Here is a 13,613-nt window from a genome sequence, read left to right on the forward strand (position 1 = left end):
CATCGAAATATTTACGAGGGTGTTACAACGAAAATGTTTACGTGTGCTTTACATCGAATCCATTACGTGGAGTTTACCACGAAATTTTACGTGTCGTTTACGACGAATCTCTGCCCTGCGCTTTACGAGGAATATATTTCGTCGTAAACTTAACAAGTCATTTACGACGAAACGTCGGTTACGACGGGCGTTTTACGACGAAACGTGTTTCACGGTTCATTCGTCGTAACACCCCGTTTACGACGAAGTTACAACGTATATTGCCCTCGTAAAAAATATGTTTTCTTGTAGTGCGAGGATATGGCATAAATCTTAAACGATAAAGAAAATACTAGTATGTGGATAAAATAAATTGCAGATATATAAATTGAACTGATCATTATCTAAACAAAAATCCCGAAAAAGGTTAAACCAATCTCTTAATAAAAAGATTAAATTAAACTAGTCTTTAATAAATTCAATACTTTAAGAAAGTAAGTATAGGTAGAATGAAAATGAGATGGTTCCTGACCACAGAATTAAAAAACATGGGTGCTCTATAAAACAAAACCATTGTGAGACCAAAGAAGAGAAATAGATTTTTTGCTGGACACAGAAAAAGACGAAACTAGCCTCTTCTTGCAATTTCCTCATCTTGCTGTCCACAGAAAATCAAGAACAAACCAAGGAGAGAGATAGTCTTGAGACTGAAAAACTGATGGGTAAGAAGTGTGATTTATGCGAAGGTGTTGCAAGAACGTACTGCGACTCAGATCAGGCGAGTCTCTGCTGGGACTGCGACGGTAAAGTTCACGGCGCTAACTTCCTCGTCGCGAAGCACACGCGCTGTCTTCTCTGCAGCGCCTGCCAGTCTCCTACGCCGTGGAAAGCCGCGGGGCTTCGCCTCGGCCCAACCTTCTCCGTCTGCGATTCATGCGTCGCTCTTAAATCCGCCGCCGGCGGTAGAGACGGCGTCAGCAGCACTGAGAGGATTCTGACGGAGAACCCTGGCGAGGAGATCAATGGTTTCGATAATGATGACGGTGACGGTGCGGAATCGTACGATGATGATGAGGATGAAGATGAAGACGAGGAGTACAGTGATGAAGATGAAGATGAAAATGAAGACGAGGAAGCTGAGAATCAAGTGGTGCCGTGGGCTGCGGCGGCGGCGGCGCAACCGCCTCTTGTAATGAGCTCATCATCTTCTGACGGTGGAGGCGGAGGTCCGGTGGCGAAGAGGACGAGAGACTGCTCTGATGTACGGATATGTCTTTTTCTCATTCAGTTTTGTCTTAACAATCTCAAGTTTTTTAATTATGTTTTTTTTTTTGAAAATTGCAGGAGGAGATCGGATGCTCTTCAGCTGAAGAGTCAAACTGTTCTCGGCCGTTGAAGCGACCGTCCAGAGAGGAACGGCGCCGTTGAGTCATCTCCTTCGTTGTCTTCTTTGTTCTTTGCCATCTCCAAAACGAGTAGAGATCTCAGCCGTTGATTCTCCTCTTTAGGTCAATCACCACCGTTCATTTCTGTGATTCTAACCATAGACTTGTTTTAATGATGAGGTAGTTCATTGTTTTGTAATTTTAAATGTTTGTATTTGATTTATCAATATCATTATCTTCTTGATTTTGTTTATTTGAGCAATTAATTTGGATTCCTATGTATTGAAATGCTTATTATTAGTATTAGACTCGAATTTTATATTGTTTAAAGTTTATGGATCAAAGGAATGGGCGAGAATGGTGACAAATGGACACATTGATATACCGTAAAGAAAAATAAGTGCATGATTGTAGTTTCCGTTGTTATCTCGACCACTCAAAAATAAAATTGTGGGGACTTCACAAAATAGATGATATAAATTCAAGAACTTTTATGGTTTATGGGTCGTGAAAGTTTTTTATTCATTCGCCAAGAACACTGAACCTGTCATATCTGACGAGTCTGCGAACTGTTTTCGATGGTCCATGAGGATAATGTCATCGTCATGTTTACTTCTCTTAAGCTTATCTCAATCTCACCATCCTCTTTGATTCACATGATCTCATCTTTGTATTGTATTGTATTGTATGCCACAGTACTCTGGATAATATAAAGAAAATATTCAGATCTTACCAAAACACGTTTTACTTTCTTTAAGAAAATTCGGTGGCTTTCACAATCAAAGCATGACCATCGTAAACAAATTCAAGCTTTAGTCCATAGTCCCCAAAAGTCAAACCAAAAAGTAATGGACACGGTCTTTCTCCCATACGTTGAGTTTGACAATTAGCTTAAACTGTACACTAATTAACCACAAACCTAACATTTATTCAACCATAACGTGATCTACAATTACACGAACGAGACATCATAAATGAAGGATATAAATTCAAAACTGAAACAGGTGACGAGACTTGTCTTCTAAATCATTTATTGAAGTAGATCGAACAGGCCAGACTACAGGTGACAGGTTTTAACTAAATTCAGTTGTCATTCACTACGACCAAAAACGAAATGAGATTTTCAATCATCATTAATAGTTGAAAAAAACTCTTACAATAGACTTCCCAAACTAGTATTTAATCGGGGTGGACCAGGTATGATTTATGAATGACTTGGTCAAGTTTGAAAAAAATTGCTATTAGCAAAAACATCATCAATGTTTTATTATTATATATGGGGATTATATCAAATCAGATCAAAGATGAATATCATAATTCTAAAAGGGTTTTAGTGTTCATACTAACTGTTTCACTGTTTTAATGTGAAAATCATACATGGTGAATAATATAACAAAAAAAAAAGAGGACAGTGAATAATGAAGGCACAGGAGATTCCAGAGATTTCTTGATTGGAAAAGATAGCGCAAACACAGACACGAACACACTCCTCTGCACAAATCCGCTTAAAACCCATTGTTTCCATCCATCAGTGGTACCTACGAATTTCAAGAGTAAACAAAATGATCGATAGAGACTCATATGGTGGTTTCAAAGTCGAAAAGGTAGTTTCTCTTTTTACCTTGCTGTGAAGAGGGTGGATCCAATGAGCTTCTAAGACGCATTACTCATCTGTAAAAGGAAGAGTATTAACTGTCGTTAGCTTTGGACAATCAAATCATATGCAGTGATAGTATTTAAAGACAACTTGTAACGATGAAGTAGTTTGAGCTTTAATGTCAAGTTTCCTTCTAAAGCGGTAAGCTTTAAAGAGATCAAATTAGATTCTAAAGAGCACACCCTAGGCTTTGACAATCTCAAACACATATTGGCATTGCATCCCTGCATACAGTTATGATATGTACAGCCAGTGAAAAGACTAAGGAAGAACAAGCAAAAGACCAACTAGATATATGCAAACAGAAGTCGTTATTACTTCTACATAACCTTTTTTTTCCTGGACAATTATTCATCAAAACTTTGATTTGAGCAACTAAATCTAAGAAGGTACTGGTTTACATTTCAGATTACAAGTAACATATTGTACAGCATTAGATGCATGTTTCACTAATTTACTAGAAAAAATAAAGCTGAGGAGCTCAGAAGACTCAGTCTTCATTTCTTTACCAAGTCAAGTGAACACCAAACAAAAAAAAAACATCCTTGTCGGCGAAAAGCAAACGTCTTCTAGACTAAGAGGCTTACGAATATTCAAATCAAAACACAAAACGCGTTACGCAACGAAGGGAAAACACCAAAGAGAACACCAGACATTAAAGCAGTGTTGAATAGTCATAACGTAAAGAAAAATGTTTAAGCTTTTCGCACCACTTGGAGTGAGATTCTGCCTAAACTTCTAAGACTATCACAAAAAGTTCAAGAAAAAAAGCATACATACAATCTACACAGCAACAGAGAATAACTATCACTACATGACGAACAAATGTAACCGTAAAGAGAACCAAATCACAGAACTAAACATCATTTGCTACTTGTCGATACTATGCATGAAGCTAGATAAAAAGACTCTTAACAAGCTGAAACAGAGTAGAACGTGAACATCATCAATCAATACTTGACGCGTGGACAACAATATAAATCACCAGAAAGATCAAAGCTTTCAAGTTCCTAGGCTAATGATCATGTACCTTTGATGTGTTCATGATGAGCAGAAGAAGCATCACCATCACCAACACCATCCTCATCATCATCATCCCTACCTGACTTAACAGTGACAATAGCTTCCCTCGTACCCTTCCCAGGAGCAGCAGGATCATCAGGATACCTAACGACAACAACAGGACAAACACAATGGTGAACACAGTAATCACTAACAGAGCCAAGCTTCCCATCACTCCCTCTCTTCTCAGCTCCAAACCCTCGGCTCCCCATGATCACCGCGCTCAAAGCAAGCCTCTCGATCTCGAGACACAGCCTCTCCCTCATATCGTGATCCTTCACCACGTGGATCTTGTGAGGGAACCCCGCCTCCTTCAACGGCCTCGCCAGATCGGACACCTTGGAGGCCGTGAACGCGTCGAAATCCTCCTGGCTAGGCTTCGGAGGCGTCTGATCGGCGGAGGAAGGAGGCTGAGGGCCCCAGTCGGCGCCGAAGAGGACGGAGGTGGGGGACACGTGGAGGATGACGACGGCGTCTCCGGGGCGGATGTAGTGATCGACGGCCCAGCGGACGGCGAAGGAGCTTTCCTCGGAGAGGTCCACTGCGACGCCGATTTTACGGCGGGCGCCGGCGGTGGGGGTGGGGGTGGCGGCGGAGGGAGTGGAGGAGGAGTGGTTGTGGTTGTGGTGGGAGTGGCGAGGGGAGGATGGGTGGTGGATCTTGATGGTGGGGAGGTGAGGGTGATCGGACGAATCTGGGTTCATGTTTCTTCTCTCTCTTTTGCTTCCAATTTTGATGATTATAGAAACTTCGTTGATTGTTACTATATGAAGATTATGAAGAATATACTTGACGTATAATTTTTTTATGCGTTATTTATTGCTAATGGTTTGGATAATGGATAGGGCAGTATTATTGAACTTTCAGAAGTTGAAAAATATGCGAACGTGCTCAGTAGTGGAACTGTTTATCTGATCAGTGATCAGTTTATTCTTTAATGGGCCGGGTTTTTTATATTAAGGGCCCATCTGTCATATTTTTGGTGGAAAAGAAAAAGCTATGCATTTGACTTTTGAGAGTAACCGTACGGCTTCTATAAATTAATACTCTATAAACTAATAATTTTTATAAATTAATAAATTTTGTTAGTTTCAACTTAAGCCGGTTCAAAATTTGACATAAATTAATAAAATAATAAGATAATAATTTTTTTAGAAAATTCTATGTAAATATATAGTCTCACTAAAATTATAAATTAATAATTTATATGTATACATATTTTATATAAGTAAAAACCTATAAAATTATCTTTATATTTTTTTAACACTTAATAAATTTTTGATAAGTTCTAGTTGTAATAGTATATCTAAAACCACATTTAAGTTCTATAAAATATATTATTTACACCAAATAATATAATAAAATTATTATAAATTTCAAATTTCAAAAAATAAAAAGAGAAAAAGACCAAAATAGCATTAAATCAAGTTTTTGCTCCTAAACTAGCACTCAAAGCCAAAAGTCACAAAAATAGTACTCAAGGGATGGAGTTTAGGGTTTAGAGTTTAGGGTTTAGAGTTTAGGTTTTAGGGTTTAGAGTTAAGAAGTGAGGTTTTGGGGATAAGATTTCAAATTTTGAAAAATAAAAAAAATTAAAATTTTCAAAAGATAAAAATGCTATTTTGGTCATTTTAGTTTTTGAGTGTTATTTTTGTGATATAAACTTAGAAAGGTGCTATTTTGGAGATTTGCCCAAATAAAAATTAATCTCTATACAATAAAATCATATATTTTTCGTATCTTAAAATGAATATATTTTAAAATAAGAAATCTAAATAAGGAAACTTTTGTAAATTAATAAAATTTCAAAGTTCCAATATTATTAATTTATAGAGGTTTTACTTTATTTCTCTATCAATATGTCCGACAACATATATGTACTACTTAATTGATATTACTAAACATAGGTCTTATCCTAGTATATTGTTGTTTGTTGAATGGTGATTGTTGATCGCGTTTTATCTTATCGTTTATTAGATTATTGTCAAAAAATATTTGGCTTCCATGATTTGTCTGAATTTAACTCTTTTTTTTATATAAACTATTCTATTACTCAAACTTGAGGTGGTCCGGGTAACCAAACCGAAATAGAACAACCAATGAAATAGAGTACTCTATGAAAAGATCTAGCAGTCCTAGCTAAGAAATCTGAAGTCTGATTCAGTGCTCGTAGAATATAAGTAATCTTGAAATCCGGGAAGCATATCTTGATTATAACTATTCAAAGTGCATGCATGATGCATCTCTACCAAAAACTGACAACGTGTATATATACCACACACAGTTTTAACCTATATAACAATCATAAAATTTCTTTAATTTTGTAAGAGAAATCAGAGGGACAGCCTGTTAAATGAGGTGGACGCAGAGATTGATTTAAATCGGGTGAGGAATTCACAGACAATGATCTTCCTTTTTTTGAAATATAGACAATGGATGTTGCTCTGTGGAAATGTAAGATTGACAAATACAAGAAGAAATTTTCGACTAATGACACATGGGGGCATATAAGAGAGGCGCACCCATCATGTATCAGCTGGTCAAATGGAGTCGTCTCAGTATGCCACTCCCAGGTATTCCCTCCCTTCAATGGCTAGCGATGAAGAATCGTCTAGCCACATGTGATCGAATAACAAAATGGACTCAAACATCAATCCCTTGTGTGTGTCTTATGCAAATGGCCATGGGAATCGTGGAACACCTATTTTTCACCTGTTCTTATTCTGCTTTTATGTAAGAGAAGCTGACTAAAGGGATGCTGGCAGAGAAATACACAATGAATTGGATTTGCATTACACATCTAGTGCAACCAAAAGATATGCCCGACGGCCCCGACCATGCGTTATTCATGCTCCGAACGTCTCTATGTGATTTGGAGAGAAAGGAATAGAAGGAAGCATGGTGAGGCTGAGTCGCCACATCCCCTACTCATAAAAAATGTGGACAACAAATATTGAGAAATAGAACTCTCTCATATAGGCTGCAGGAGACAAGTACAAAGACTGTCTTCAACACAACAATCCTTGATTCTCTTTTTTCAGTTTCACAATTCTTTTCATTTATCTTTCTCCCTCTCAATGATGTAGCATTCTAATGCAACAAATCATACAAAAAAGCTTTTGCTCAAAAAATTCACAAATCATACAAAAAACATTACCGAAAGACAATTTTACATAATAATATATTCGGTTATATATGAAAGGAGATGTTTAAGAAAAAGATGAAAAGGAGCATCTAATGCTACTCAGTCTCACAGTTAGAAATCATATTTCTCTATCTCTACATTTTATGCAACATCTTTGGACAAGCTACAATGAAGAAAAAATTGATATATTTATCTCATCAAATTAACAGGAAAATCAGACACACAGTTCTTAAACCGAGGATTAGGTGATAACCTATTTCATGACAGCATCATTGCATAACTAAAGAAACACAAAATGGTTCCAAGCCCCAAGAGATCTGACACAGCTTGAGAGAGAGAGGGAAATGAGAGAAGTCTCATGACACAAATTAAGGAAGAGAACAGAGAACACATGTCTGATTCTTTAGGTTAGAATCTCATAATAAACAACCAAAAGGGTAATCAAAAACCTGAATCTTTCTTTCGTTTTAGCCTTCAGATGCATACACCAAAAAGGGTTTTTCTTCTTCTGTTCATAAGTTTTTTTTTACTGTATTATATGAAATCAAAAAGACGATTTGTTTATAGTTTAAAGAAAGAGAAAAAAGGTGAGAATCCTCCAGAAATGTTTCAAAAATATGTTAAAGAACATTTAAAGCTTCAAGGTCAAATCGATGGTGGATGTGTCGGGACTGCAATCACCAACTGATGTAGACACTGATGAAACCGATTTATTACCATCGCTTCCAGGGAAAAACTGGTACTCCTTCACATCTCCTGTTCCGTTTCTAGGGCTTCCGCTCCCAAATTCCTCCATTGAGCCCTAATACACCATTAATTGATAACAAGAAAATAAGATCAACAACTATAAATGCATACATATCTTTTAATATATGTTCAAAATGGACAGATCAGTAACCGTATGATTTGTTAAGAACCTGATTAGTAGAAGCAGAAGGTGAGGCTGGATATCTGGCGATTCTATGATCGTAAAAGAAGCCTTGGCTCCTTTGATCTGGTGGAAGAAAATGAGGAAACCCACCACCGTTGGCTCGTACTTCTTCATTGATACGTTGCCTCTACAATTAAAATAAAAAATCAAAATTAAAACCCTTTGGATGCCAAAACCATTATCAATCATATATTCATATTTTTTCTTAGATGATAAAAAACAATTAAAATCAAACCTTGTAGCAAGCATCACAGTGAATATTCGAGGGGTTATACACTTGAGGAGTTGGGACTGAAGAGGGCTCGTGAGTGGAGGTCCCTACAACACCCCATGGGGAATAAACCGGGATCTGACCCGACCCGTTTCGAGTATACCCTCCGACAGACATGTTGTGCCCACCAGTACCGTAGCTTGGGAAGCCTTGTAGCACAACACCCGGGTCGGGTGAACGGGTAGCGTTAGGGCTCGCTCCTCTTCCTCCTTGGGCTAGGACCATGTTCTTCCATTCTTCTTCGATTCTGAGTCGCTCGAGCCTTGCCACACCCATCCCTCTCAGCACTTGTTTCTTTGGTTTTTGGTTACCTGTCTCGGATCCCGGTATCCGACCATGACTATTCTGTGGCGGCTCTGTCGGGATCTCGCTGGAGTCGTTGACAAGGTAAGTGTTTCTCAGAAACTCGTTCGGGTTTTGGTCTCTTGGCATGAAGAAGAGAGAAGCCGCCATTGGTGATAATCCCTGAGATGCTTAGAGAGGGAGATGAAGAGGAGAATGCAAATAGCTTTACGTCTTATCTTGTTCCTGATTTCTTTGCATATATGTGTTGTGTATTTGTACATGTACTCAGGCATAGTACTTATCTTTGTTTTTTTTACTTGCTGTTATTTCCAGGTACTATATGAGGATAAACTTATCTCTTTTTTTTTGTTACCTTGTAACTTTTTACCCCATATACTAGATTAAAGCCTTTTTCTTTATCAAATATTAAGGCCTTTTTAATTCAAAAAGATAAGTAAAATAAATACGATTTTCCTTACCTTCTTATTTTTATAGTCAACCAGATATAATTATTCCTTTTGCACTTGCATGCATGTCTAACTTATGTGTGTAAACTCAAGTAACACTTGACAGAAAATGGGTTTACTCTAGATCACTAATCCACTATTTTGTTTGGGTTTAAGTCGAGAGACATCTGCAGTATTATGTATTTTTGTTAGTGTTTTTGATTATATAATCATGGGAAGGAGTAAATATGAGAGAGTTCGTAACTGAAATTATGTTATGGCACGAATGTATGATTGATTGATGCTATGCATGCATTGGATCGAGGAAGAAATTCAACAAAACAGAAGGGTAGTTAGTACTAATCTTGACTTTTCTTGGTTATACCCATTCAGTGGTGCATTTCTCTCTTTCGATAATTAATCCTCACTTACTCCTTAATTAATTCATTTGTATCAACCAACTTTTTATTAACAATTGTAACAAACCAACTATATATACATTATAGAATATAATGTGCAGATATAAACTACATATATATACTATGACGACAGTGATAGCAAATAGGTAACATTTGTCCGCTGGATCCTAATTCTTGTGTATACAATAGCTTATATATCTATATATATATAATGATCGTTGCCCAAAAAAAAAATATAATGATCAAGCTTGGCAATTTTCGGAATTCAATGATTAACAACGAGAGGGGGGGGGGGGGGGGGGGGGGGGGGGGGGGAGGAGGTAGATCGTTCTCTCAACATTGCGTGAGCGAAAAATGTAAGATTAAAATCGAAGCTTCCAACTTTTTATCGATTTATTTCTGTAATACTCCTATTAATTTGTTCTTAGGTAATATTGTGAGAATCCAAATTTGTTACTGTCGAGGCAGCATATCGGAGATTGGGGCAAGACTCACTCGTGATGTCTGAATCACACGGTCCAATAAAAACAGTGCGTGGTCACTAGTGTATAGAACCCGGGGAGAAGAAGATAGGTGTCAGGACGTGAGACCATTCGCCGATTGTAGCAAGCGATGTCTGAAGCAACGTGATTTTACTCAGCTCATATCATCTAAAATAAGCAAGTCTAGTTACAGTCGCAGTTATATTTATTCTTTCAAATATATATATATATATACATATAATCTTTTTCAATGAGAATATATGATAATTATGCTTAAAGTAAATCTACGGAAGTATGAAATTTTTATCTAATATCTATACTATTAAATCAGTATTCTATTGTCTTTTTTTTTACATTAACCTGCCATTTTCTTTACTAACATTGCATGTTTCATTAAGGACAATCAAGTAATATTAATAACACATCTATAGTGGGTCATTTTTCTCGGATCCAGCCCACATCAAATCTCTCTTGGGCCATTTGGGCCGATTAAAAAATCAGATCAAATTCTCATATTTTTTTTCTTTTGAACCATTAAGTCCAAGTTCAAATAATTTTTTTCCAACTATTCTTAGTTATTATTTTTTTCTTTTTTAATATAATTTAAGCATTCATAAAAAAATTGAATTTTTTATTGAAAATTATAAATCTTTATTAAAAGTATATAATTTTTTTATTAAAATATTAACCACATAATAAAATTAATTTATCGGAGTTATACCAACTTAATTCATTAAAGAAATAAAATTTAATTTTTTAAATATAAATAATAAAATACGATAAATAAAGATAAAAAGTTTAAGTCTTTTATAAAATAAAACACAAATACATGAAAATATGACATTTAATAAATATTTGTCAATTGAAAAAAATAAAAAATAAATCCGCGCTTTGAAAGCACGGATCAAAATCTAGTAAACGTATTATATGAGTAGACATTTTCAATGTTGTATTAATTATTTCTTTACCCGAAGGAATTTTGAAAAATTTTAAATGAAAAAGATGTGTCTATCATATCTTATTTAAAATAGTTTTGAAGTATTTGAAAATTTTACTTTTTACCCAAAAAGGAAAAACTGGCTGTGATATCTATGGTTTTACATGAGAAGATGATCAGTAAAGCAAAATGAATTGTAAGAGTCGTGAATTACGAGAAGGTTGTGCTACGGAGTAGAGTAGAAATGATGGCTGCATCATATAAGAAAAAACATTTTAAAGCTGCATCCATGTTAATTCTTGCATCAGCCCAACACCTACAATTAGAAAATTATAATTATTTAAAACAATTTTTTATTGGCTATTTTTACACTAATCTTGAGCAAAATCCTCTAAAATAACTATAAATTACACTGTGTTCTTATAATAAATATCTTCCTAAATTTTTCTAGGAGAAAATTTCTTATGTAATTATTAAGAGTGTCTATCATATACACACAGATTTCACTCAAGAATGATTTTGTTACAATTAGCCAATTAGATACCATGAAAAATAAAGTCTGGATTACCACTTGGGAAAAAAAATCCAAACCGCATGACCAACCCATCATATCTACCAAGCCTAGAACGCAAGGCGAGATAATAAACAAGTTATCCTAACATATCAATATAAGATAACATTTTATATATAGAGAGACAGAAATTGTCTATTGCGGTTTTGCTTAACTAACAAAGTGTGTCATCTCCTGTGATTAGAACTAATAGTTGATCCTTGAGTTAGAAAAATGAGATGGTCATTGTAAGTTTAATTGTTTTCCGAAGAAGATTATGTGATAAAAAATTTAAGGAAAACTGAGACACAAAATGAAATAAGAATAAAATAAAATAGGTTAACATTTTTTTGCTTATTGGATACAGTTAACTGATATTTTTGAAAAAAATATATGTAACCGAATAAATAAACTAATATGGATGCATGATTTACTATAGATACTGCCTTAGATTGTATTGTGGGCTAGTACAATGGACTGTGTGAGGTGTTTGTAGGGCAAAGGACGAGCGGAAGACCCCACATGTGCTTTCATGTTAAGTTACGAAGTGTGGCCCAAATGACACGTGTAAAAACGAGGACCACTTTTAGGGTTTATATTGCTGGATTTAGGCAGGCACAGAAAGATTCTTGGGATCGGTGAAGCATATTGTGTCCTTTCTAAGAATGATTGGATCCTTTCTTTCTTCTTCTTTGATCCTTTCAAACAATTTTTAATGCTCATATCTAGGAGAGAGCAAGATAACAAATGATATACAGTATATACTTTATTTGGTTAATGAAAACGAAATGAAATGCAATGATTTATATTTTTCTTAACCATTGCTTAGGTTTTAATTCAGATGAAGTATGTTGCTTCCGTTTTAAGAGCACCGTGATCAAATTTATGATGTGAAATATAACGATTAGTATGATTTTGAACAGAAAAAAACATAGACACCTTTACCAGAACTGTAAACCTATTACCTCAGTACTGTATTTGTGAAAAACATTCACAAGATATGTAACTACAGACATTATTTATATAATAAGAGACAGTATATACTTTTGTTTCTTATTGAGATCTCTAAGTATGTCTTATATATGCATATTCATGGAGTAAATGTAGACAAGAGAGTACAAAAGGGAGCAGAGTAGGTGAATAAATGAGTGAATTTTGGGGCAGTGAGAATTATAAAACATAATAAAGAAATAGGGATTAAAAGAGAGAAACTGTTAGTTTTGGCTTTATACAATGGTCTTCCTTATCTATCTATTTTCATACAAGCTTGCAAACCCTTCCTTAAAGCTTCTTTTGGACCACATCTCTCTCTCATCTTCTTTTTTCATTTCTTCTTTTCTAAGAATTTAATTTCCAGATTTATATTATCATTACTTTAGATCTGAATCTCCAACTGAGATTCTCTCCTTTCCCTCACTAGTACAGTTGTTGCAGGCTTATTCAATAAATTACATTTTTGGGAAAGGGTTAAGAGTATGTTTATTGGCGGTTCTTAGGTTGGAATTCTTAGCGGAATATAAGAAACCGTCTCTTAATTTTTAACTAAAAAGTTAAGAACCGGCTCTTAAATTCCGCTAAAAGACGGTTTCTTATATTCCGTTAAGAACCCCCAATAAACATGTTCTAACTAAGTTACTTTTTCACCCTTGCAGTATCTAGATTCTCCATTTATCAATCTACTCACCATTTGCATTTGTAAACCTCTAAACAGGACATGAAAAATGTACCAAACCGATGGGTTAAATTGGCATAACAAAAAATTAATTACCACACTTGAAGTATGAAGATATAACGTCCACGGAGGGGGGGTTAAACTTAATATTGTTATATTGAGTTAAAACTTGTAAAGTAAAACTATGGAATGAGGGGATCAGAAACAATGTTGAAATCTGGACCCTCCAATAGGCGGAGACAAATCTGAGCCCCATATATTCTGTGTCCAAGAGTAGAAAGCCTTAAATAGGGTTCTGTGAAATTTTGTTGTGATGAAGATTATATTTCTTCAAAATATTAAATAATTATAACAAAAGCTATTGTCCCTTTCACTTGTTTCTTGTCTTGTTC

At 35.4% G+C, this 13,613-nt stretch overlaps 3 protein-coding genes across 3 annotated transcripts; 1 reads left to right on the plus strand and 2 right to left on the minus strand.

Annotated features, from left to right (window-relative positions):
* Positions 1–517: 517 nt before the first annotated feature.
* LOC106440952 (zinc finger protein CONSTANS-LIKE 4-like) lies at positions 518–1,617 on the plus strand. Its single transcript, XM_013882729.3, has 2 exons — positions 518–1,240; positions 1,324–1,617. Exons 1-2 carry the CDS (start codon positions 698–700, stop codon positions 1,405–1,407), a joined length of 627 nt encoding a protein of 208 aa, XP_013738183.1. The 5' UTR covers positions 518–697; the 3' UTR covers positions 1,408–1,617.
* Positions 1,618–2,657: 1,040 nt separating this feature from the next.
* LOC106440953 (universal stress protein PHOS34) lies at positions 2,658–4,957 on the minus strand. The gene is made up of 3 exons (XM_013882730.3): positions 4,052–4,957; positions 2,986–3,035; positions 2,658–2,902 (listed from the first exon to the last, which is right to left on the minus strand). Exons 1-2 carry the CDS (start codon positions 4,785–4,787, stop codon positions 3,028–3,030), a joined length of 744 nt encoding a protein of 247 aa, XP_013738184.1. The 5' UTR covers positions 4,788–4,957; the 3' UTR covers positions 2,658–2,902; positions 2,986–3,027.
* A 1,529-nt stretch (positions 4,958–6,486) lies between these two features.
* On the minus strand, positions 6,487–9,204 carry LOC106444670 (protein SPOROCYTELESS-like). The gene is made up of 3 exons (XM_013886121.3): positions 8,395–9,204; positions 8,146–8,286; positions 6,487–8,030 (listed from the first exon to the last, which is right to left on the minus strand). Exons 1-3 carry the CDS (start codon positions 8,881–8,883, stop codon positions 7,860–7,862), a joined length of 801 nt encoding a protein of 266 aa, XP_013741575.2. The 5' UTR covers positions 8,884–9,204; the 3' UTR covers positions 6,487–7,859.
* Positions 9,205–13,613: the final 4,409 nt, after the last annotated feature.

This window comes from Brassica napus, chromosome A3 (genome assembly GCF_020379485.1).
Source record: "Brassica napus cultivar Da-Ae chromosome A3, Da-Ae, whole genome shotgun sequence".
Lineage (NCBI taxonomy): Eukaryota > Viridiplantae > Streptophyta > Magnoliopsida > Brassicales > Brassicaceae > Brassica > Brassica napus.

Bases quoted from the DNA above. Each gene is read 5' to 3' on its own strand.
- LOC106440953 (XM_013882730.3), bottom strand. From the start codon at position 4,787: ATGAACCCAGATTCGTCCGATCACCCTCACCTCCCCACCATCAAGATC.
- LOC106440952 (XM_013882729.3), top strand. From the start codon at position 698: ATGGGTAAGAAGTGTGATTTATGCGAAGGTGTTGCAAGAACGTACTGC. The intron at 1,241-1,323 runs GTACGGATATGT...TGAAAATTGCAG, and splicing joins GGACGAGAGACTGCTCTGAT to GAGGAGATCGGATGCTCTTC.
- LOC106444670 (XM_013886121.3), bottom strand. From the start codon at position 8,883: ATGGCGGCTTCTCTCTTCTTCATGCCAAGAGACCAAAACCCGAACGAG. The intron at 8,287-8,394 runs GTTTGATTTTAA...TTTTAATTGTAG, and splicing joins ACTGTGATGCTTGCTACAAG to AGGCAACGTATCAATGAAGA. The intron at 8,031-8,145 runs GTTCTTAACAAA...ATGGTGTATTAG, and splicing joins CTTCTGCTTCTACTAATCAG to GGCTCAATGGAGGAATTTGG.